This window comes from Ambystoma mexicanum, chromosome 6p (assembly GCF_040938575.1).
Source record: "Ambystoma mexicanum isolate Mex_15411 chromosome 6p, UKY_AmexF1_1, whole genome shotgun sequence".
Lineage (NCBI taxonomy): Eukaryota > Metazoa > Chordata > Amphibia > Caudata > Ambystomatidae > Ambystoma > Ambystoma mexicanum.
Genome location: NC_090935.1, coordinates 1150225677 through 1150252481, shown reverse-complemented (window position 1 = coordinate 1150252481; position 26805 = coordinate 1150225677). Strand labels below are relative to the sequence as shown.

The 26805-nt window shown below is 43.6% G+C and overlaps 1 protein-coding gene across 1 annotated transcript in view; it reads right to left on the bottom strand.

Moving 5' to 3' along the window:
- Positions 1-26805, bottom strand: part of PGM5 (phosphoglucomutase 5) — a 1026992-nt gene that overhangs the window by 333529 nt on the left and 666658 nt on the right. Inside the window, exon 7 of the mRNA XM_069625764.1 lies at positions 8634-8749. Coding sequence (XP_069481865.1) covers positions 8634-8749 — 116 coding nt within the window. The remainder of the gene's footprint in view (positions 1-8633; positions 8750-26805) is intronic.

The following is a 26805-nucleotide window of genomic DNA, read 5'->3' as shown; positions in this document are numbered from 1 at the left end:
TAATGCTTGAGATTTCTCAGGCAGCAGCCGTGGGGTGGGCATTCATTCAGCCATTCTGCTGCTGCCACCTTCTTATGAATGCGCAGGACACATCACATAACAGTTGGGGCACCAAACCCCTCTTTTGACTGAGATTCTGTAACTCCAAGTATGCAAGAAGTTAAAGCGTCCGCTCAGTTCTGCGAAACGTTGCCAGGAAAGCAGACCCGAGGAGGCCAGCGCGAGAGCCTCGCGCTCGCCTGCCCTTATAAAGCAAACGGAGCGCGTTATTTACTGGATTGCGTCGTTAGTGAATGAGACCACAGCTGGTTTCCATTAGAGGACGCAAATGCTACCTTTGAAATGCTAAAGAGCGGCACGGCTTCTCACAATACAGCTGAGCAATCCTCAAATGATTTTCTCGTGGGTAGAAACAATGAAACCAATGGGAAATCTTTCCGCGTGGCCCATCAGAGTAGGCCGCAAAAGAAGACATGCGTCACAGACGTACTCGCCCTGGCAGCAATTCTATCACGCAGTCCCTGGGTGACATGGCGGGGTCATGTTTCTAAAAGGGGTCATCCTGCCTGGGCTAGCCATATCCGGTTGGATCAAGATGCTATACTTTCTCATTGTTTGCTTTGTTTATTGTTTCAATGTGTAAGTGTATTTTGCTCTGGAGCCTATTTTGCTGATATGGTTTATTGTTGCAATGAGTATACCACAGGCATGTGTAATTGTTGGAGGGACAAACACTTTTGAAAATGTTCTAATGGGGTATTTTTTGTAGGTGTAGACTGCACCCACTACACTGTGAGGTTGTGTAGATAGTAAACTAGAACAATCAATACATACATAAGGTGGGTTAGATTGGCACATTCATTAGGGTGGGCAACCAATAAGAGAGTGGCCCACAATCCAAATGGAAATCTGTTATTTTTCAAGAAAACCTTTGAGCAGTACATGAGAATGCATGTTTGGTAGCGTTTGTGGCAAAAATAGTCTTATAGACTGAGTCATTATCCTGGGATAATGACCTGACATCAAGTTATGCTCAAGGCGAAGCCAAGGGCCAAAAGTTGGGGAATGGTCATTATCCTAATCGATAATGACCCCTCCCAAGGTCTATAAGGGTATCAGCACATCATAGTATTAGCAATACATGGTTTGGGGTTTTTCTGGTGACGTTTAAAATGGTGCTTTAAGGGTGATTAAAGCGAATAGACAAACTGAATTACTACATTAAATGTGGTTTTATTTTGTAGTATTTAAATAACATGGTTGTCTTCATTAGTTAAGCATTGCATTGCAACTTGGTTGAACTGGAACAGGTAAAACATGAGCAAGCTTTAGGTGTCATTTCTCTTTTGTGAGTCAAATTGCATGTTGTAGCAAAAAAGGTCTACCCAGAGAGGAATTGTTTTGTTGAAACAAAATCTTGCTTGGAAATTATATTATTGTTTCCCTGTCTGCTTCTGGACACAGAATGTTTAGAATGCTGTCAATACCATTAGTTATTGACTGCACCCCAAACATTCTGATTGGCTGAGAGGAGGTAAATAACGATTTCCATGTGCTAATACATTTTAAAGCACATTGAGCCAGTAACATTGTTCAAAACTGCTAGTTGCACGGTGCACTAACACACCATATTGGCCCACATTGGTATGAAAATCTGACCCACACCTGGCTGAAGGACCAGCCCTTCAGGCATTTCCCTGTGGGCCAGTCCAAGCCAGAACTAAGGGATGTGGGGGAAACATCTGTCATCTTTTCGAACTGTGCAATATCACCCTATTTCACACATATTGAAGCTGGCTGCTGGGCATGCACTGTGCCACATCTGGGGTAGGATGGTGGAAGTCTGCAGGCCACACCTGCAGTAGAAGTAACGCAGCTTAGCAGACCCCGCACTTTCCTATCTGATGGGAACACCAGAGTGTCAGCAACCACACTAGCGATGTAACAGGATTTCTTGTAGGAAACTAAATTTGGCTACGCAATGGTAGATATCACCCATGTCAACTACAGGCATGTACTCCCCAAAAAGTAAACCACGCAAAATAAAAATTGAATGTTGAGTTCTTGTGAATTATGAACCTATGCAGTGCTATCTCGAAGTTCTAGTGACATAGGGCCTCATTACGACCCCGGCGCTAAACCATGGTGCTATTAGCACCATGGTCCATGCCGGGGTCCGCCATGGTGAATGGCGGAATTACCGCCCCATTCCAAGGTTGGCGGGGCGGTAATTCCCCATTCACCATGGCCCCTTCCCCATTCCCATTTTTGGCCCATAGGGCTCAATGGGAATGGGGAAGGCGCTAATTACGGCACCGTAAATTACGGTGCCGTAATTAGCTCCTAGGTCCCTTTGCGGGTTGGTTTTTTAACGCCTGCTAAAAGCAGGCGTTAAAGTGCAACCCGCAAAGGGACCTCGTAATCAGGCGTTAAGGGTTTAACAGCGCTGACACCTTTTACGGCGCAGTTAACCGCTTAACGCCTGGGTTGTAATGAGGCCCATAGAAAAAACACGACATGCAATCTCATGTTTCATGATCTCACTCGGACCACCGGATGGTATAATATGCTTGTAACTCATAGTAACACATCAGACATTATCTATATAGTACACAGTGAAAGTGAATGAGAAGGAGACAGCATACAAACATACATCAAACATATTAAAATGTTCCAGGCTAAAGACATTGGGCCTCATTCCGGGTTTGGAGCTAACCATGGAGTAATTAGCTCCATGGTTGCCTCCGAAACCGTCCCAAATCCAGCATGGTGAATGGAGTAATTACGGGTCCATTCCAGGGTTGGAGGGACCGGTAATTCCCCATTCACCTTTTGCCCTTCCCCATTCCCATTTCTGCCCCATAGGGCTCAATGGGAATGGGGAAGGAGGTAATAACGGTACCGTAATTACCTCCGAAGTACCTTTGCGGGTCCCGTACTTTACTCCTGCTAAAAGCAGGAGGTAAGGAAGGACCCGCAAAGGGACCTCGGAATACGGAGGTAAGGGATTACCGGCATCTGCACCCTTACCGGTGCCGGTAATTCCTTACCTCTAACCTCGGAATGACCCCCAATGTTATTTAGTGTTTGTAAACATGCCGGAATGTTCAGAACATAAGAGTGCAAACTAGACCACCCTAGTGATCACCCACCAATCAGGGTGAAATGGGTATTTGGTAGTGACATCCTTAAAAGCAGTCAGTCTTGGGCTCATACACTTATATGTTAAGTAGTGCTGCCTTACAGGATAATGATATAATCACACATGGAGCAAAAATGTGACCTTAACAAAACAGATTACATAGGGGAATGTATGAACCAACTAGGAGATAAGAACAACTACCTACTTTTGGATAATAATCCAACAGAGAAATTGGAAAGACTAATCCATCTTAAAGTGATAAAAGCAGAGGAAAGAAGATGGATCACAAAGAAAGAAGCGGCTTTCCTATTGGTAGACAAACCAAGGATCCCACAATTCTATATACTCCCTAAAATACATAAATCCTTGACTAGACCACCAGGAAGACCTATAGTGTCAGGGTGTGATTCCATTTTAGAACCTCTATCTAAATTTGCAGACCACTTTATGCAACCTTTGGTTAGGGAAATGGTTTCCTTTGTAAAAGACACCACACAGATCATAAGAGAAATTGAGGGTAGACCATTTGATAACACCACGGAGATATTGATCAGCTTAGATGTTACAGGCCTTTATACGAATATACCTCAGAAAGAATCTCTGGAAGTGCTGGAAGAAAGATTACTCACTGAGACAATAAATACCAACACTCCAGTGTCCTTCATAATGTGGTGTGCTGAAATGTCACTGATGGAAAGTTACTTCCATTTCAATGGCGCCTTTTATAAACAAATAAAAGGCACAGCCATGGGGGCTACTTTGGCCCCAATTATAGCTAATCTGTACATGGAGGCGTTCGAGAAACATTGTATCTACAATGACACTAATCCATTCAAAGCAAATATACTACTATGGAGGAGGTATATAGATGATGTGCTCATCATCTGGAGAGGAGATGAAAGCACTGCCAGTAGGTTCTTTGAGTGGATCAATGGACAAAACCAGCATTTAAAATTTACGGAAAATCTAAGTCAAGTGGAAATCAACTATCTGGATGTGACCATCAAAGTGGATACAGAGAAGAGAGAACTGTATGTGAAACCATATAAGAAGCCCATGGATCGCAGTGCTTTATTACATTATACAAGTTTTCATCCGGCACATACTCGGGATAACCTACCCTTTGGCCAGTTTTTACGGCTCAAGAAGAACAGCACGAATAATGCAGACTACAAAGAAGGTGTCCGTAAACTGAGAAGTGATCTACATAAGAGAGGCTATTCCACTAGCCTGACAAAAAGAGCCATGAGGAGAGCTGAGATTAACAATAGAGAGGCATTACTGGAACAAAATCCTAGAAGAGATAACAAAGAGAATATAGTATTTGTGAATACCTACAGTACCCTCTCTAACAGAATACAGAAGATCATCCACCGGAATTGGAAAATCTTGGAAAAAGGTGCCGCTACAGAGACCCTGGATGGCATTCCGAAGAAGCAGGTCGATAAAAGATCAGATCATGACAAATGATATTACCAAGCAGACCAAAACACAGCCGACCTTAACAGAAACATGGGGATTGCGAGCCCCAGAAGGACATTATCCATGTGGGTCCTGAATGTGCTGTGGATAAACCAAGAAAACAACAGAAATTGATCTAGGACTAAAAAGTCCTTGGAAACAAAGAGTGCTGACGAATTGCAACTCTTGTTTTGTAGTATATGTGATCTGGTGCCCCTGTAAAAAGATCGATATAGGGAAGACAGAAATAAAAATAAAAATAAAAATACGCATCACGGAACACAAAAGCTGCATAAGAAATAGAGTGCATTCTGCCCCCTTAGTAGATCATTTCATTGAGATGATACACAAAGTGGAAGACTTGAGATGGTCAGTAGTGTATTCAGTGAGACAAACAAACGACTCGAATCTTGATAGAAGAAAACTAGCCAGAAAAGAAAAAGAACTGATTTTCCTCACAAAAAGCATAGAGGTAGACTTAAATGAGAAAACAGAGTGACTACTCATTAACCAATTAAAGATAGGGCTGTGATAGACAACTGGCCTGGTGTTTCAAATAGAGAAGATGGAGACAGTGTAATAAGTGATGAAGACACAAAATAGCATAACTAAAGTTAAGTTAAAGATCTTAAACAAATTATTACATGGGTAAAAAAAAATTCTCCAGAGTGTCTCAGTTTTGTCCAATTTGAAGAGATGCTGAGAATAGGGACCCTAGGAGTATTTGAACTGCTCGAAATAAAGAATAGTTCATAACGAATAGCTAGCCCACAATGAGGGAAAGAATATACTGGATGCCCCATAGTAGGATAACTGTGCTCTACAAATATAGAGCCGTACACAGACCTAATGGCAGCTATAAATACATACCTTTGCCTCTTGGATGTGAACGTAGGATATTGTGGACTGCAGCAGGCTGAGCCGTGAAGCACAGAGATTGGCGCAGCGCGGGAACCCATGTGAGAACGGCTGATTTTAGGAACGCCGCGGGTTATTGGTTTGAGCGCGGTGTCGGGTCTGTGGCGTTTCGGTATGCCTTGCGGAGCCCCAGAGTCGGAAGACTAGGGGGCCGAAGGCTACTGCAGAATGGCATGAAAATTTTAAAGAGGGTGAGTGGCGTACGCAGCGTCCACAGATCATGTGATGCACTAATCACATGATTAGTGCAAGAGTGTAAAAGACGGTGAAAACACAGAAATGCAGGCAACCACAAACGGCGGGAGGTGGTGCGAGACGCGCCGTGGCAGCAAATGAGATACAGTCCGAGACAGATTGGAAAAGCGAAATCGAGTCACCTGGAAGGACTGGAGGCCGAAAAAAAGAAAAGACAAAGGTAAGAATAATCTATCCATATTTAAACAACAAGCTAGTTTGGATAGAGACTGACATAAAATGCACAAGTGCAATATAGCAAAATCCAGTGCTCTCTGTGTCCCCCCAATTGTAGGAAAATAGAAACTGAACAGAGGACCGAAAAAGAAGTATTGGATGATATAGTACCGGCAGAGTACCAGACGACTCGAGCTTAGAAGCTGCTATTAGATTACTTCTTTGTGAAGTGTACAAAGACCTTCTACACAATTGGGTCAGTATGAGCAGACCTAAGTAGACATGGTGTAGGAAGGGAATAGAATAACAAATTACAAAAAATAAAATAAGACAGATGGGCAAACAACAAGAAATCTGTAAAATAATGTTTCTTTTGTTTCCTTCGATTAGTGGAAGAGCACGGAGATGCACTCTAGACGGTACCCGGCAGTCAGCCATCAAGATACATACAGCAGTACTACCAGATGTATCGACAATAAGCGATAAACCTAGAAGATAGAAATAGAATAAAACAAACAAAGGTAATCTTATGTGTATGAATCCTAGATAATGAACAGTCTCAAATAATTGTATTATTGGGAGTGACCAAACTGAGACTGAATAGAGTCTAATATTAGAAGTGTAGTTGCCAAGCAAAATGTGACTGATACCCTGTAGCTATCGAAATGGAGAGGCGTAGTTTGAGAATGGATGTGAAGTAGGAGCTAATGAAATAATTTACTCCGAAATGCTGCTAGTAAAGACAGCTGGTATCATATAATAGAAATGTATACCCGGAGGTGATTCGAATACTAAAATTTGAATATTCCTTCTCTTGCTTTCTTAAGTTATCCGTTTGAAGGTTGGACCTCAGTAAAATACTAATGGAACCTCATCAATAATGGATCCTTAGAATGAAAAGAAGACAAACAGATTTGCACATCTTATTGAATTGTGGTATAATGAAGTTTTTACCCCTGAAGAATTTCCTTGTTAGTGGTATGAAAGTGTGTAAGGAATGAAACATGTCGGGTATGGTTTGACTGCAGTATGAGAGTAAGCATGGGTGATATGAACATAGAGTGAAATATTTTATAGACTGGGATGTACTTCTCTATGAGAGAGGAGAGCAAACTACAGATCTTGATGAACTTTTTATCTTGAAGAAAATTGTGAAAGAATGTATTACTACAGATCATTTGATGCGCATAGTGAAATTGAAAATCATCGCTATATTTGTTTAGTCAATGAATTGTATGGAGCTATCTGACAATTGCATATAAAAAGAAAAAAGAAAATTGTTAAAGTGTTTTTTACATAATGTGTTCAAAGAAAGAATAATAAATGACTATTTTTGATACAAACAGGTGTGATATATGACAATATAATGATCAGAAAGCATATATAAGAGGTACAACCAAGAAGGGATAGTGGGGAAGCAAGTGACCCTTTAAACATAATGTTTTTTGTTCAAACTATAGCCTAATGGAGGGTTGTTTATAAGTGGTCGGTAAATAAGTACCTCCAGTCTCTCTAAGTTGTAGTGTTTGCCATTTAATGTCAGCACACCAATTGAGCTTTGCAAGTCTCGTGGAAACCTTTAAATGTGGCGGTAGCGCTATTACCGCCGCATTTAAGGGTCCGCCAGATCATGGCCTGGGCGGATTTCCCCCCAGCTCTGAGCTGGGGGGAAATCAGCAGCAAAAGTGCTGATTTTCGGTGCTATTACCACCGGCGGGAAATCCGCCGGCGGTAATAGCGCGAATTTTCCCCATTGGCCCAATGGGGAATGAGGAATTCCTGAATGGGCCCAATGGGGAATGGGCACTAATCGTTCCGCCAAACCCGTGATCCGGCGCTATTAGCGCCGGGGGTTTGGCGGTAGGGCTATTAGCGCCAACTCGTGATGAGGCCCATAAGAATGGAAGTGACCTTCCAGGGATTGTTACTAGGTGGCGCTGTGACATGCGTCGCGTGTTAACTTGAAGTGCTTATGTTACTCTTGCATTTTTCCTTGAATTTGTTCATCCCACCATAATATTGGTGGTTGATGGACAATCGTATTTGTCAATTATGGTTGCCAATAGAAATGTAAGAATGTAAGCATGATAACAATATCCCTATAGTGTTTTGAAAATGTGTAGAAGGAAGAAGGGTAACTATTCAGAACACTACTGTTTGTTCCTAATAAGGGGCTATATCTTCCAACTCTGGTTAATGTGGTAATATCTCTAATGTACGTTTTACTACAAAACATAAAAGGCCTGTCGTTTGATATTTAAATCTGAATAGAATATGTTGCACGTGCAATGTGTGCATTGCTTTCCCAATGCACATTATTGCGAGTGGGAAGACACAAGAGGAAATGAACGGGCACGTGTTGGCTTCTGCAATCCTGATCTTAAAGATCTTTAGAGCATGCAAAAAATAACAAGCCGCAATTTGAAAGCCCCCAAAAATCTGCCAATTTAATATCCAAAATATTAAAATATCAAAAGGAAAAAGGTATGTATAACACTGAAATGTAGATAAACACATCGAGGAAGGAGTACTAGTGAGAGAAAGAGAAACAGCAGTGGTAAACAAATGTAAAAAGCTGCTGTTGTAAGTTTTCCCTTCACCAATTGTATCCCCCAACACGGACAATCAGCGATGGTTGACGTGAAATGACGAGGGGAACTATTGATAAACACATGATCTTTCATCTAGAGGGTTTTCTTACCTGCTCCAAAGCTCTCTTCTCCGCAGAGCGAGCACCTGCCTGAGTCCATGAGGTTTGCGATGAACCGCCATCCGGTTGGGGTCTCATAGACGGGAATTTTCATGGATTTTGCCACCCTGAAAGGGAAAGCAAGAGAAGAGTCACCTGGATGATATGCGTTAATGTATATATGGTCATTCAGTGTGGTCGGCACGGAACTAGTGGGAACCAACACCCTGCACAATCACGGCTGTAAGTTGCGGGCGCCAATGATTGCAGGATGTCACTCGAAGCAGGCAGTTTAGGCAAGAGGTTGAAAAAGGTTGGTGCAGGATAGTGGGAAATACTGTAATAATGCATATTCATGGCAAACGTTTGCCGTTCACTGATGTAGGGTATATGATTCTATGCTGCAATACTGGATCAGGATTACTCACTGTGTCACCTGGTCCTTTATTAATTAGCTGCCTCGCATCGGTCAGCCAAATCAAAGATATCATTTCCTTCATGCCTTATAAAACTAAATATAACTATTTACATGGGGTATTGAAACACAGCAATCATAACACAAATAAGGTTAGAGATGGTTCCACGTCATTTTGCCGACGCCATTTTTTCCGATGGGTAATTTGGCGTGGGGGTTTTGCAGAAAAAGTTAATCGAAATTGTGTTTAAATTATTTTTGGGGGGTTCCCCCCAATCCCTCCTTAATTTAATTATGTTTTTTATTTCCCTTCCCCCAACCCTTTATTTACCCTTTCCAACCCCCCCACCCAAAAAACTTTCGATGAGCATTTTTGGCAAAACTGCCGCAGCAAAACACCCGTCGGAAAAACGGGTGACGGCAAAAGGACACAGGGCCTCATTAGGACCCAGGCGGATTTCGCGGTGCTAAATGCACCGCGAAGCACGGCGGAAAGCCGTCGATAGCGCCATGGGGGTTGGCGGATTTACCGCCCCATTCCGACCTCGGCGGAGCGGTAAATCCCCAATCCCCATTCTGCCCTTCCCCATTCCCATTCTTGCCCCATAGGGTATAATGGGAGTGGGGAAGGAGTTAATTACGCCACCGTAAAATACGGTGGCGTAATTAACAACGAGGTCCCGTAGCGCCATGGTTTTCTCCGCCTGGTAAAACCAGGCGGAGAAAACCTCCATGGCGCTAAGGGAACTCGTAGTACGGCGGACGGGTCCGCCGCGATTAGCGCTGGCGGAAACCCACTCCGCCTGGGTCCTAATGAGGCCCACAGTTCCCTTAGAGATATCAGTTTACGGTCAGAGCCGGCAGCTTGTTTGTTTGTTTGTTTATTTATTTATATAGCGCTCTTGACCCGGGGGTATATATGCGCTTTGAACATCAGGTTACAGGTAAAAGACAATAGTACAGTATTGATAGGGCATAGATAATAGTATTCAAACAATATACATAAAATTGGACATTCGGAGTGCATACATGTGTGGTAGGACAGTTATTTGTTGGTTAACCAGGAAATGACCTTGGTTCTGAAGGGTTGGAAGGTAGGTGTGGATTTAATATCCAGTGGGATAGAGTTCCAGAGTTGTGATGCCAGGGTTGGGAAGCTGGATCCTCCAGCTCTTTTGAGGGAGTATTTGGGAACTGTTAGTTGTAATGAGTTGGACGATCTGGTGGTTCTGGTGTTCTGTCTAAGTGTAAATTTGTTCGAGAGGTAGGGTGGGGCAAGATGATTGAGGGCTTTGTAAGTAAGGCATATGGTTTTCAAATCAATTTTCTGTTGGATGGACAACCATTTGCAGGCAGTTCTGGTGGCGGAGATGTGTTCCCTTCTAGGAATATTGAGGGCGGCACGGAGTGCGTTATTTTGTAAAACTTGCAATTTATTGATTACTGTTTTGTTGGCACCTACATAGAGGCTATTACAGTAATCCAGTTTAGATTGAATGAGTGCTCTGGCTAGGATGAGACAGTTGCTAGGGGAGATCAGTGGTCTGCAGGCCCTGATAAGTTTACCGGTGTAGGCAGTGGCTGAGGCGGTCATGTTGATTTGTTTAGCTAGGTTGATGTTCGTGTCTAGGTAGAAACCGAGGGTTTTTACGCTCTTGGCAATGGGTATGGTGTTACCGTCAATAGTGAAGCTAGTGTAGCCGGGACAGAGTTTACTGATAGTGTTCGGTGAGCCGACAAGAAGCAATTCAGTCTTGTCATCATTCAGGCATAGGCCATGTGTGGCCATCCATGCCTGAATGATGGAAAAGACTTCGTTGATCCATTTGGCGTCCTTGTTGTAGTTGCCTGATAAGGTGAGGAGTATTTGGGTGTCATCTGCGTAGTTAGTATAGGTGACACCCAGATTGTCCAGCTTGTCGAATAAGGGCTTGGTGAAAATATTGTAAAGGGTAGGTGAGACACAGGATCCTTGTGGGACACCGCAGGTGATGGGGATGGGGTCAGCCGCTGCTAGGGGGGAGAAGACCCGCATGGTTCTGTTGTCCAGGAAGGATTGGATCCATGTGACTGCAGGTGCTAAACACAGTCAGTACAATTCAAAGAATCCACATAGGCAGTGGAGGTGACCTGAGGCAACACTGGAGCCCCACCCCAGGGTCATCACATCAGTGGCATGTCCAGGAAGTGGCCTGAGGTGGCACGTTCTACCCCTGCAATCTGATTGACCAAACCAGGTGCCAACCCATATCCTAAACTATGATCATTATGTGTGTTTGCGCTCGTACTTCATGTCACCCCTGCATAAGTCAGTGCCCCACTGGGGCCACCCCAGTCAAAATAGTCTGGACACCCCGCTGCATCACATGAGGTGATTCACATCACTGTGGACCCAGATGACATGTCATGTTTAAGCAGCATTTACAGAATTGAGGCTGCAGCCTGTTAACACATCCCAGTGGTTTATTTAAGCCCCATTTGGGTATGTGTACGTCCAGTAAAAAGATGGCAAAGACCCTACCAGGCAGTCAAAGATTTCATACGAGTTCTCAGTGCTTCAATGATGTCTTCTTCATGAAGAACCTCAGACATATTGTCAAACATACTGATGGGATTTCTATTGACTTTTAATATGTCCCAAAGTCCTTCCTGTTCTTCCCAGGGACCTCGTGGCGACAAATCCAGGCCCTACTTTTTGTTCTCTTGACTTGAAAAAAAGAAGAATTCAGCTTCTCTAACAATTGTCTTCATTGAAATCTGTCAGGGCTCGAAATCGGCGGGAGCCCAGAGCTATTTAGCTCCTGCTTCAAGCTCCAGAGAGCTTGGTCAACTTGAAACCATCAGTTACCAGGAGATACTTTTGACCGCCAAGCCAACAGGCACCACACAAACATGCATATGTAATGTTAGCTCTGCATGTTTGGTAATATGAATGAAGGCGAACATCGGACATTTAAGGGATGTTTAAAGCAGACTAGAACATACATCATGGACAGAAATGTGGTGCTTACATCACATGTGCAAGTTAGATCTGCTACGCACTGTTTTCTAGTTCCTGGTTCTGCCTTCTGGGTTATGGCCAATACCCAGGGCTGCTTTTAGCTTCTGCTCTTCAATTCTGATTTTCGACCCTTACACTCCCAACATTTTAAGCATGGGAGTAGTTTACCTAGCAAACAAACAGAGGCATTTCCGCATTTTTAGCATTGGAGTTTTATAACTTTATCCCTGAACTTTCCCTCCTTCAACTAAAACTCTCCTTGCACTGATTTCTAACAGCCGCTGCCAACTGTGGCCAAGCCAATCCTGTTCAAAGCAACACCTCAAAGAAGTCACAAATAGGGTTCCAAATTTTCTTTGAGCCACGCCTATTGCCTATACTCAAATTAGGACCATTTGAAGCTGACTCACCATTCACATAAAATTGGCAAACAGGAAACTGTACAATGCGGGTAATGGGAAGCAGGACATATACAATGGTATTTGTTGGAGTGTGCAGATTATGAAAGTCAAAGAATAGTACCAAAAAAAATCAAGGACACAATCCTACTTTTGATGGATCAGTAGCAGGATTGTGTGAGTCACGGAGGAGGGGGGGCAGTACACATTGGTTACAAGCATGGATTTACTCCCAATGGTAGCTCAAGGTTTCTGTGTAATGTCCAGGACAGTATATTTATGCATACCAGCACATGGAACACACATAGTGATGTCACAGACACCAAAGGTGCCAACTCAATGCAAAGGCCTGGAAGGGGGGGGCGCTCGCCCACCTCTATCAGCATTGGAGGTGTCATGTTGGGGACACGCGCTGCGACCCCAGCAGGGCACTGCACTGAGCTGGCAGCCTGGCTCCTACACTTTGGCCCGCCTTTTTTCTTTGTTTTGAATTTTCCTTTTTAAGTCAAGGAGCATAAGTGAGATGCAGTGTTTGCTGAAACGTTGTGTCATTGGCCATGCAATAGGCGCATCAAAGATACAATCATTCAGTGTTCAGTTAACTGCGCAACATGTTCCTGCTTCCAGGAAAACAGAAATGAGACTGAAACACAGAAGGAAACCTTTTTCTTACATTTTGCAGGTGTCTAATCCATTCAGATGGTGGCAATTTACAGTTTTGTTGGACTGGACATCTCATTCCGGAAACGCACAGCACCAAAGATGCATGTCCGCATAAACACATAAATTAAATGTGGCGCATATGTGAGATCATGTCGAGTGTGACTTTGTCCAGCTACAGCCTCACATCGCGTACCTCCTCTACGCCTCAGGCCGCCCTCCCTCCTACTTTCACCCTTAGGACTCCTCTGCCCTTGCACAAAAAGACATGGTGGGCGAATATGTGGGAGTCGGGCAATGCTGGTGTTGGATCAGAGGGAGCAATTTGTCTCTTCCACCTAGCATCAACTTCCCACACAGCATCACCACCCCCATCCCACTCATTCCACCCAGAGTCACAACGCTCTGAGGGGCTGCGGCATAGAAGCAACCGGGGAGGATCTAAGCCTTTCCTACTGGAAAAGAGGAGATCAAGGCAGCCTGCTTTTCCAGGGAGACAGGAGCGCTCATTACTGGGGTTTTGACCTAGTGGCGTGGGCGGTGCAGTCACCACACATGCCCATATGTGGCAGTGGCAGATGCACTCAGTGGAGTAACTTTGCAGAAAATATTGGGGGGGACATGACATCTGAAGAAAAGGTGCCCCACCCAAATGAATGGGGACAGAATCGTGTACCATGAAAATTGGGTGGGGGACACACACACCCTTGCCCCCCCCCCTAAAATTACGCCCATGGATGCACTACCTGTTCTTTCCTTTCACAGCATTTTCATTTGCAGAGATGTGGTGGGCTACTCATTGGGTCACACCCTCTGGCCGTAGCTGGACGAAGCACATTGAAGCACAAAACAAAACTCCATGGCAGTCAAAAATGTATTTTCTTTTATTGTGTATGGTTGTAAAAAAAAACATGTATACAGAGTATTCAAAGAAGAAAACATCATTTTAAAAGATCTCAATTAAAGCACTCAGCTCCTTCATCTCTCCTTGTTTTGTGTGACCTGGACAAAAGGGGAATGCTCTCCAAGTAGTCCCGTAGGATGAAGGCTGCCTCTCGGGCATAGCAAAACTAAATATTAAGGAAACCGCTGACTACACTGTGCTCCTCCAGCAAAAGGGCAGGGGGTGAGGGCACAGATTGGTTGTGCCAGAAGCAAATCTGGCCTACTTGTAACAGAAAGGGATCACCATAGCAGCACTTCCCCTGATGAGGTGTAAATCCTGGCCATGTTGGCCACATCACACTGAACCCAGGGACATGGACAGCATCTCTCACCTTGACCCCGAGGTTAAGTCATAGCAAGGCGCTGCTTCTTGCATCTCTGAACCACCCAGTGCATTATGCCCACAATGAGCAGAGCAATCATCACCCCAGGACTCTGCAGGCTTGATGACACCTAAAGCTTCTACTTGGGTATCTATGTTCCGCCCAAGATACCCGTGTGTGCACTTGCCAAGTTTAACTCAAAAAGCCGTTATCAGCAGACACCTTCAAATGCCACCTTCTCAAACATTCATAAGGCTCAAGACACAGCAACTAATGGCTTTCACGCTTAATAAAGGTAAAGCATAATAACTAGTTTGATAGCCCGGCCTAGCCGTATTTAAACCGGCTCTCCTGATTTTGACTTTTGGCCAGTCATCCTGACCTCGCAAATTTGGCACCCCCCTTGGTTCTATGTCTGCCACTGGTGTCCCTGAACTCCTGGCCTGTTTACGGGGTGCACATGGCTTCATCCTAGTGTTTTGGTGTTCGTGACTCCCCTCCAGAAAACCTGCAACTGCACTTCTGAATGTTTCATCCTGCCTCTGTAGTTGGATATCTTGTATTGGAGTATCAGTGGTGTCTGCTTGGAATTGTTAGGTTTCTCGTTGGTCTGGGATCAAATAAAATCTGGATTGGATGAATTTGTGTTGTTACTTTTTTTGTTTTGTTTGTAAACGAGACTTCCTCTGCACCTCCCTTAGTCTGTGTTCTCGTGCTGCCTGGGCTGGGGGTTCCATCTATTCCAACAAGTGGAGCTGCACCTGGGGACTCCTGCTCTGAACTCTCTGTGTGCTTGCTCATCCCGCCTTCTAGGTTTCCTGCTCATCTGCCTCATTCACCAGTTTGAAGGGGCACTGGACTGTGATGCAAGTTTATGTTGTCTATGTGATTGTGTAGTAACCTGCATACTCTCTGTGTCTCCCTTAGTCTGGGAAGAGAGCCATGAGCTAGTTTTCCCACCTTTCCACTTGACTGTATGCCACTACAAGTGTTCATTATCCTTGAGTGTGGTACAGCTGGGAGGAACTTGTGTTGCCTTACTGGTGTGATCTGGGTTCTAGAGGCCTGGAGATGAGCAGATGGGCCAGGCTACGGCAGGAAGGTAAGTAAAAGACACGTGTGTGCGTGTGTGTGTACATGTGCGTAAGTGTGTATGTGTATTTATGCCTGTATGTCACTGCATGCATATGTGTGTCCAGGCCAAACCTGATTTATTGTTGGGGTGACTTATTACACTGGCAGTGATGATGTATATTGTGGGGACATGCTTAATGTACGAAAACAAAGTAAGTTCCTAATAGAGGAACTCCCGTCCCCTGCATACTTTCACTAGCTCAAATAGAGCCCAATTATTAATATGACTTAGATACACCAAATATGTGTGTACATACTTTGCAATACTTATTATTTAGTTTAAAGCACAAAAAACATTTTAGTATTCAATGAAGAACCTCCACACATAAATTGTAGGTATTTCTAGTTTCTTTAATTTTCAATAATTCATAGTTGGCCCAACGCGTTTCGAGAAGTTCATCTCTTCTTCAGGGGCATATTGAACAATATTTATCACATCTAAAGGGAAATTTCAACAAAACATGTAATTATCTATATGATAATATATATTCAAAGTCAATCATAATTCAAAATATTGTATTCACATGCATTCTCATCAGGAAAGAACCCAATGTACTGCTGGCTTAGGTAAATATCATTAAAGTAAACATATTCACTAAGTTATTCAACTATAAAGTTGTTCGATCTATTCTATCCTAGACAATCAGGTGTGTCCAACAATCAATATACCAAATTCAAAATTTCAAGTAGTAGATATTCTATATATTTTTTTTTAAAAAGGCATTCAAGGGTCTGACCGCCAAATGGCGGTGTAATAGAGGCATTCAAGTAGGAGATATCATTGTCATTGTCGGTAGTTGACAAGAGAAAGAGTGGTTCATTCATAAATGGAGGGCTATTAATCAATGATTATTCATGTTGAGAGATATGAGGCGGGCTGTATCTTTACAAAAGAATATTAGTCTCAAAAGGTTTTTGTGCTTACCCTTATGGTAGGGAAAGTAGTCACCGTGAAGGTAGAATGGCAACAATCTCAACCAGGAGAATCCGGCAGAACACGAGATGCTGTGACTTCTCAGTCGTCTGGGTCATACTCTAATGTTTAAAATGTGTAGAAAAAGGCGTTAGAGCCCGATCGTGTAGTTTAAGGAAGCAAGGTAGTGCAGAGGAGGATCTGCTTATCTTCTCAGTCCGGCAAGAAAGGAGAAATGGCGTGTCCGTTCCCGTGCTCGTAGTAAGAGTACCGGGCGGCACACTGAAGTAATGGCGCTTGACTATGACGTCACCGCGCAGTGGCGTCAGGTGACGTCACTATTGTAAACAAAAAATCGGGAAGAGTAGTGTACGGTAGTGGCGAGTGCAACAAAACATACGAAGGTAGAAAATGTATTAAGAATGTATGGAAGTGATCAAGTTCTGAAAGGTAGGTAAGATGTCAGAGTGGACGGACGTCTTGGGATAGAAAGATCCCTTAGAAACATAAGAGCAGAGTTGGAATAGTTCTCGAGTGGTAATAGTGTTCATGGGTGTTCCTAAGAGTAGGTCTCAAATGGCATTACAGTAAGGTGGATGTCAAACAACAGTAAAAAAACATACTAGTGGTTCTGGGAAATGTGGTTGTGTAGGTACAAATGTTTCACCTGTACAAAAGTTTAGAAAAAACATACTTGTTGTCCTTTGCAACGGTACTGCTTAAAGCAGGTGTATTCCTTTAAAAGTCGATTCGGGCTCACACTTTCTGATTCAACTCGCCTGTTGTTTTGAGGCTTACAGTCTACATCACCCTGATATTTCATGGAAACCTTTGTACATATGTACAATATACATGGGTACATATATCATTACATACAATGTTCTACATTGAACGTCAGTCTCAATGATGGGAGACTTACACTCTAATGAGTAACCAGTTCACCTTTGTTACATTGGAAACTTTGTATCATTCGGTTTTTTTGAAGTAACTTATATAAGTGTATATTGGACTAAATTTGGTTAGTACATTGGTTATTTCACAAGAATGGACCTAAGTAAAAGTCTTCGTTTAATCCTAATGGAGTCATGGCATCCAATTTATGGATCCAGAATAATTCTCTTTGTGGCAATCGTTTGGCTAAGTCTCCCCCTCTTGGGGCTGTTCGAAGCACATCTAGTACAACCAGTCTCAATTGAGATATATTATGTCCATTTTCTTTGAAGTGTCTGGCAACTGGGGATTTAATGTTGCCCGTTCGTATATTGTATTTATGTTCCGTCCATCTCTCACGTGCTTTGCGGGTGGTCTTGCCCACGTAATATTTTCCACATGGACACTTTAATCCGTAGATCACATTTTTACTTTCACAAGTGGCAAAGTCCTTTAGTATTATTTTTTTAACGCTATTAGGGTGTCTTATGTGGTCCCCCTTGATGAGGTTGGAGCAGTGTTGGCAGTTGAGGCAGGCATGTGTTCCCATCTTCTGTTTTCTGAATGTGGTTTGGGTTGGTTTCTTCATTCTTTCTGCCCTAATTAGACTATCTTTAAAGTTTTTGCCCCTCTTATAGGCTAACATGGGCGGGTCGGGGAATAATCTGTTCAGATTTGGATCTGATTTTATCAGATCCCAGTTTTTGTTGATTATTCTCTTGATTTGGAAACTTTGGCTGGAGTATTTTAAGGTGTGAATGAGTCTCGTTGTTTTTTTCTTGGGTTTGTCCTGAAGTAAATCTTCTCTGGTTATAGCGTTAGTTCGTACTAATGCTTTGTCAATTATTTCCGTTGGAAATCCTCTTTTCTTGAATCTGTCTTTCATGATTTCTTGTTCTATTAGTAATTCTGTAGGATCTGATGTGATTTCTTTCAAGCGAAGAAATTGAGAAAAGGGTAGATTGTCTTTCAGATGGAGTGGGTGAAAGCTACCAAAGTGTAGGACACTATTGACGTCTGTTGGTTTTCTGCAAATTCTCGTGTACAATTCTGTGTCTCTTCTTTCAACTTGTACGTCTAGAAAATGTACTCCAGGTGTTCCAATTTCTAATGTAAAGGTGATGTTCTCATGGCTGTTGTTTATGTAAGAGAGGAACTCTTTTAATTCATCGGCTGTGCTATTTAACATTTATCCAAATACACAAACATCAACAATAGGAGTGCATGGTGAACACAATTGTGGTTTTGAAATGCTTAATGTAAACAGGTTTTACATGTAATCCTGGCCACTTGGCTCATGTAAATGTGTTTTACAGGACAACACTCACATATATTGCCATGCAGGCATATAATGTGGGCACAGACATCATTAAAATGTTTTACTGTGGCAATCCTGGCATATATTGTGGACAAAGTCATCATAAAGTGTGTTTACAGTTATATAATGTAAATTAAAATTGTTCTGCATAATGAGGGAAGAGGGAAAAGCAGGTGTGTAATCCAAGGTGTTGATGGCTACATGCCAGAAGTACCTACGTCCTTTGTTTGATATGAGTCTATTTGGTTCGTGACAGTGACATTTGCATCTGGTTTGTAATAGTTTGGTCACCAACAGCCAGCCTCTGCCTCAATCCTGCCATCCACCTCCACAATGATATCTTCCTTCTATACTCTCACTACACTATGCTCCTTCCTATTATACTCCTCCTCCAAATGTCTCTCTCTCCATCCCTCACAGAGTCTCCACTTACTTACATGCTTAGGCCTGCCACCTCTGCGCCACATCTCTCTCGCTATGCCCATCCTCGGCTGCCATCCCACTACTACTCACACACCAGCCCCCTCAGCCCATGCCTCGCTTAATGACCTTACCCTGGAGCTCTGCAATAAAACATCATTCATTACTGGCATGCTGACTCCTATCAACCCAAACAATCTGTGATGGCCATAAATAAAGCCTGGCTGAAACACCACAACAAGGCCACTGTGGCTTCCCTCCATACAGACTTTGCCACTTTTTCCCCCAACCCCTCGAATTACTAAAAAAGGTGATGATGTTGGTTTAATAATGGGCAAGGGCATGTCATCAGCCACTCGGCCCTCCTCAGACATCACCCTCATTTTCTTTGAATACATCTCCATCTAACTCCTCGCTCTCACTCCACTTAACATTGTCCTCATCTACAGCCCACTAGGAACTTTGCACCACTCCTGCTCCGAACTTCACTTGCTACTTGATGCTATCCCTTCCTCAACCACTCCAACATCCCTAAGCCCTGCCAGATTCAGCATCCCTCCACTTTCTCTGCCCATCCCCTGATCAACCTGTATAACATTCCTATCTACATACATGGACATTCCCTCAATATCCTCGTCTTATCCTCCTCTTCTGACAACTCCTTTGCTCTCTATTGACCCTTCTCCCTCTGATCACGCATTTGCTTCAGTTTGTTTTTACCCCTCATGAATCTCCCCTCCTCCACCCATCACCAATGGGAAGTTCAAATCCAAGTGCATGTCACCATACTTTGACCAAGTAAAGGCTTCCCTCCAAGACCACTCTCCACTGAAGTTGCTTTCACACAGTTCAAAAATGCACGTGCCACTTCCTTTGACTGTCGCCATCCTGCTGGTTCCTTTACCCCCACTTGCCCTTTGCCCCAGCCTTGGATCTCCGCAGCCATCCAACAGCTGAAGACAACAATGCATCTCCAACTGCATTGCTGCAGCAGAGATCAATCCCCCATTCTTCCTACTGCCTGTACAGACTCTCTCCTTGTCCTCATTAATGTGCTTAACTCCGCTAACTACATTGACCTTATATCTTCTCTTTGCTCTCATCCGTGTAAACCTTTTTGGACCTTCCAAACGCTTCTCCTCCCCTGCCCCTCATCAACAATCCCCACACCGCTTTCTCTCTGACTATGAATTGTTTCCTCCAAAATCACTAAAATATATAACACAATGACCACCCTCTTATCCTTTCCACCCACCACCTCCTGTCACGCCATCCTTTCCTCTATCTCCACTTCCCTCCCACCTCCCACACCAAAATTCCACCCATCATTAACTCCACTAACATTTCCTGTGCTGACCACTTTGCACCACAAACTTTAAAAAATCAACAGACCTATCAAGCCATCCTATCTCTCTTCCTCTTCAACCTCTCCAATTGATTATTTCCTGCATGTTACAAAATAGTCACTGTTACCCCCATAATAAAGAAACCCATGAATGACCCTAGCAACCCATCATTGTGCAAATGGGTCTCCTCTTTTGCCCTCACCACTCTAAAAAGATTTGTCTTCAACGACCCACTTTCAATAGGGCTTCCGGAAAGACTCCACCGAAACTGCTCACACACATGACTCAAACTCTCTAACCACTGCTCGCCACTCTTACCTCTTGTCTATCCTCATACTACTTGACCTCTCCAGAGTCTTTGAAAAAGTGAGCCATCCCTCCCTCCTTCAAACCCTCTCATCTCTTGGATTCAAAGACAAGGCACTTAACTGAGCGGCTACCGCTCCAACGGCTCCTTCTTCATCTCCAAGAACTTTCACAAATCTTCCTTACTAACCCTTCCAGGTGAAATCCCAATGGATCAATACTTGGCCTACTCCTCTTCACCCTCTTCACCTCCTTCCTAGGCAAACTCATATAATCCTTTGGCTTCAATCCCACCTCTTCATTGATGATACCGAAACCGCTTCTCTTTTCCCTCCTTTACCCCTGCTTTCTGAACACATTACGAGCTGCCTCCCAGCAGTCCATAAGTGGGTGGCTTTATGTAGCCTAATGCCAAATTCCTTCATGACAAAAGTCATCTTTCTTCTGGCCTCTGATGCTAACCCACCCTCACACATCCCAGCACCTTTCCCCATGATCTCCTCACTCCCTTAGCCAAGAATTACAACCGTATGGACCTCCTGCTGACCTAAAATTGTAGCAGTTCATGATCCCTACTGCCACTGTGGATAGGATTAACCCAGTTAACATCTGGATAATCTACCCAACTTCACCCAACTTTTGACCAAAACCCTGATCTCTTCTTGTGCTCAGCAAATTAGACTACAGCTCGAGCCTTCTCCTTGGTATCTCACACCCTCTGCAACCTCCTCACTGTGTCAAGGGCATTCATCCTGCCTTACCAAGGGGTTGGGGGTTGGTACCCCCTATCAGCTAGTTGTGGGAGGCCCAAAAGGGAGAAATCCACAGCCAGTCCTGCCCCTGAGATGGACGGTGGCAGTTGATGGGAACCCAATACCTATTCCCCCTCTTGTGCGAGCATGTTTCTTTGCAGACCATTGTTACCTCCAGCTTTGCCTCCAAGGTCTGATCATTTCCAGTGTCTTTCTATTTGTTTCAGAGCTCTCACATCAGAAGTAAAGAAAAACCATCCAACGGAAGAGAGATCAGAAACATCACCTGACCACTAGCAGGGATCGGCTGCAGAGACAAAGAGACAAACATGCACTGGAGATGCTGGTGTCACGCGACAAAGAGAGAGAGAGACTCTGCTTCCAACCATTGCAGTGCAGAGGACCTTGCATAGCTGCCAAACAAAGCAGGCAAGCACACACAGCAACCCAAAAGCCCTATAGAACACCAAGGACTGAAAGGAGAGAAGAGCCCGCCCTCCCCTAATAGACTTACCGGGAGATCCCACAGAACAGTGTCCCCGAACATGAACATGAACACTGGTCTTCCCAGGCCACCATCTCGGTATGTGGTGAGCCTGCACGGAAGAAGTGGGAGGGACTTAACCCACTACCTATGACTGTCCACATTACACATACACCTGGCAGAGTAGACAGCGCCAGATTGGCCAGGGAAAGCAATCCAATCATAGACAAGAGAGTGGAATATAAACTGAGAACAGGAAGCAGGAGGTGCCGGTTTTTAGGTGAGGTCAGAGGCGCAGGACGACTAAGAGACCAGCAGAATGAATGAAAGAACAGTGGATTTTGGAGGTGATTTGTGGAGCAGGTGAGGTATTGGCTGAGGAGTGGAAGTGGTACTGCAGAGTGAGTGTGCATAATTGTATGGCAAGTGTATAGACAAGGTAGTGTTAGGCGTGATCATGAAGCAGAAGATTACTGGGGAAAGGAAGGTGTTTGAGAAGTGTGTCATTTGGAAAAGGAGTGGTGGTTTGGAGGTAGGGGTAGTGGGACATAGCAGAGAAGGAGGAGTTATGGGGGAGGGACTAGCAGTGTGGAGGATGGAGCATTAGTGGGGATGATTGAGAAATAACATCAAAGGTGGAGGCAAGTCTAGGAAGAATGCAAACATAAAAGGGACAGATGATTGGGGGTAGGGATGTCACGGTATTAGTTTTATGGCGGTATGATAACCTTCTTGCCAAATGACGGTATATCATGGTTATCGCGGTATAGCAGGGGGAGTTAACTAATCTTAACAAATATTTTCTTAAAAGGTCATACATTGTCAGATTTATCATCACAAACAAACCCATGCACCCAGGGCCAGAATTGGGCTTTTCAACATACTGTCCACTGAAATGCCACGCCTTGCTTCCACCAAACAACACAAACACACGTGTGGAGAGGAGGGGGGGAGTGCTGCTGCAACTGGCAAAGCAAACTTAATAGCTTTTCTTAAGTGGTCATTTAGGCTTTTAGCTCCCCCACTGGCTACTGGCGAAGATGAACATGTTGCCATCTTGATCATCTGCATGCCACAGATCAATGGAGGCTGATGGTAGTATGCGCATACACACACGCGGACATGCACTCTCTCTCTCTTTATGTTACAGCCTTTAGTTTACTTGCGGGTCAAAAGGTGTTCAGTAATCACGGACAAGTTACCCTTTGGAATGGCAGCAGGGAATACTCACAGAGATTAGTGAATTTCGCAGCGTGACTTATTATATGTAAATTCAATGATAGAACCAGGGAAATCCCCCATTGTCATATGTTTAGAAATAATTTTCCATTATAAATATATAAACCCCAAAGCCGCCAACCCGAAGTAAATCCTTTTCCTTCTTGGCACTGTATTTATTCTTCCTATTGCTAACATATTGATCTTGTGTCAGGTACGTGTGGTTTACAGAATGGCATTAAAAACTGCTCCAACTGAAACTCCTTGTACCAAAAAAAGAAATTTTATTTTTTTTATTGCCTTTTTGCATTTGAAGTTCTTTAACTTACCATTAAGTCAATGCTTTTTAGTTAACTTACGAATACGCAGGCAGGATTTTACAGCTGTAGCAAGGTAGCATTTTGAAACTGGTCTCTGTCTGCACATATTTAGCTGATCCAACCAGGAATCTAAGGGAGCTGAAGAATTGGTCTTTCATGGCGCTCACTCGTTGATCGCCTTGAATGAAAGAGTGACTAGTGGAAGTGTTATAATGCACATTTTGAGTGATGAGCTTGCTGCTCAGTCACAGGTCATCACTTTGAAAATCGGCCTCGGCTTGCATTGTTTTGGAACCATATGGCATGGGCATCATGACCCCTCGCTGTACCAAAAAGTTTGTTCTGATAACTCTTCATCCCATAAAATGGAAAAAAGTCACTTGTGCGGTCTGAAAGCCCATGTCATTGTGTTTCTTTTGTCAAAATGTCATAGCCAACACAGACTCACCGAAAGGTTGCGTAGTGATCTAATCACTATGTTTGTTTACCATCTGCCTGGTGTATTATGAAGGTCTGATGTCGGAGTCACCACTGACCATGTAATCCTTAAGGGACGGCGTTCAGTGGGCGCTGTTGATTTCTTTCTTGATTCTTGCAATACATGTTCATTTACCTTCTTAAAGATCGTGGCAACATTTTTTTGTGAAAATGACAAAGTTAAAATACATATCGGCACAAATATGGCCTAGACCACCACCTCACCACAGCCCATTCATTACCATTTTCCCCAGGTCTGAGTGCATTAGGACCTTTGTGATGCGAGTTCAGAGGGAGGAATGCTTTTTTCGTGGGTGGTGTCACAAATTGAGAATAGACCCAAAAAATATTTCACCCCCATTGCTCTGGATACTTCAAATTGAATGTAGAATCTGTCCTACCTGCTTGAGTCCAGTGCCATATGCAGAAGGCAGGTAGGTGAAGGATCAAGCGAAGCAACAACTCTAGTGCCAATGTGCAAATCTACACAGAGGACAGTGGACGGGGGCAGTTTATTTACTAGCAGAAAGCACTGATAGGCCCAGTGTTCACATAGTCTACAGCTGGGTCGGACTGGGACATAACATTGTCTCGGGCACCAACATAAAAGTGGCCCACAGTTGCAAATGGGAATTCATTCCTTTTGGAAAACTGTTTGAATAGTACCCTGCGGGGAGATTATTGCATAAAATGTGATGCAAATGTACATTTAAAAGAATATTTATTCAGCAACAGTGGTCAAAACTATTAGCCGCATAGTGAAGTCACTCATCAAACTGGCCCACTTTGGCCAAAAAAGTGCCCCACTTTGACCCAAAAAACTGGCCCACACAAGCATTTTGCGGTTTTGGTCCTGGTCTACAGAGCTAAAGTTGTTTGTGGACATGCACCAGAAGGGCATCCAGTTCATTCCCCCTTTTGAATTCTGGGATGTGTGGTTCCCAATTTTTCAAATTGGTGGGAAAACTACAAATCCCAGAATTCTAAGCTAAAACAGAACTGGATGTCATCCGGTCCATGACCATGAGAAACTTAAGTTCCTTGAATGTAAACCTTCAATATGCATGACTTCACTGGCCATCCTTTTCTTTACAATTTGCACAGCCAGAGCAAGAGCTGTTTCAATGTGTGTTTGCTCAGTGCAGTAGGACCTTAACTTACTGAACTAATGGCACATGATGCCGGGCCAGGCTGAATCAATAACATTTCTGCTCCTGCTGGCTGAGTGATTTCTAAGCAACGTGCTCCTGGCTCCACAGTTTTGCAAGTCACTGAACGTTTTATTACATTTGTTTACATACGAACAAAAGGAAAAAATAATGCTAATTTTTGGTTCAGGCCCTCAGCTCATCCTTGTGATGTCCTTGTGGTCTTGCTAATTGCAAATTGAAAATCGGGACAATCACCATAGAAGATCTGACCTCTAGCGTGGAGCAGCATGACTGTGTGAAAACGTTTAAAATCTGTATGCTACCTTTCAAATAAACAATGCCTGAAACAAAATAACTTTGTTCTAGTTTGCCCATGAAATCCAGGTCTGGCGGAATCTATGAACTGGAGTCTCCGGTATGCTTATAGAGCCAGTCAGTCAGCTCATCGTTACCAGCTTTGCATGGGGAACAAAAAGGTTCAGCTGATCTTTGAACCGACTCTACTGATCACAGATAAGGAGCGGTCACAGCAGCAAAGCTGCATTTACTAATGTGGCCTCACTTTCCCTATGCTCTTGACTGCCAAACAATGCCCCTTTAGCAGACACCACATGCAACAGTGCAAGACCAAGACTGCACAGCACTTGCTTACTGCAGCCTTTCCAACTCAGATTGAAAAGCACACTTAATGGTTTAACGGTATAAACAAAGTGACGGTTATTATTGTTCAATTAAGTTGTTCATGGTATCTTTAATGGTATACCGTTATACCGTTACATCCCTAATTGGGGGGAGGAGTTAGGTGGAGTGGAGAAAGAGTAAGAGTGTGCCTGTTAGATGGGGCCTGAATCAGACAGCATATTTGCAAGATATGATCCCTATCCGGCATTCAAACGCTAATATTTGAATAATGTAGGAAGTGTTATGAAGTCCCAGAGGGAACATAGTTAGAAAAGGTATTCAGCCTTTAGGTCATCATCATTAGGTGTAGATGGGACTAGACAGTAGGTGTCAACATTCTGTATATCCTACCTCAGGTCAGGGGCACATCGATTATGATGGGGTTTCTAAATAAGACAAGAGAGAGAGGGGTATGGCCATAGGCATCACAAAATCTTCAATCAAAACCTGTAAACTGCCTCTGAGACTGTGAGTGATTCTTGAGCTATCTGTGACACTAGGTCCTCCCCTACTTCCACACACTGAAACTATGATGAATGTCTCCACATGCAAAATCACTGTCTCCTCAAGTTCCTACTTGTCATCTACCACTCTATCCATGCTCTTGCCTTCATCTGTCTCCCCTACTGCATCGCTCTAGTCTCCCTCTAGAACTCTGCATCCTTCCCCTCTCAACAACCTTTCTGTCCCCCTGACTGCACATCTTCCCATGTCTGTCCCTTCTCTCCACATGCCCCATCAATGGAATTGCTTTCCCCAAAACATTAAAGATAGCCCGTCTATAGAACTACTGAAAACCAGACTTAAATACCATCTGCTATTCAGCAAAGGGTCATCTCCTCCACCCACATCTGCCCGCAAACTGACCACAATCCACCTTTCCGGGTAATACCACACGTGCTTGGATAATAATATATATATATATATATATATATTTATATATTACTTACTTTCTCAGGATGTAGACCCTGAAATCAGAATTGTAGTTATGT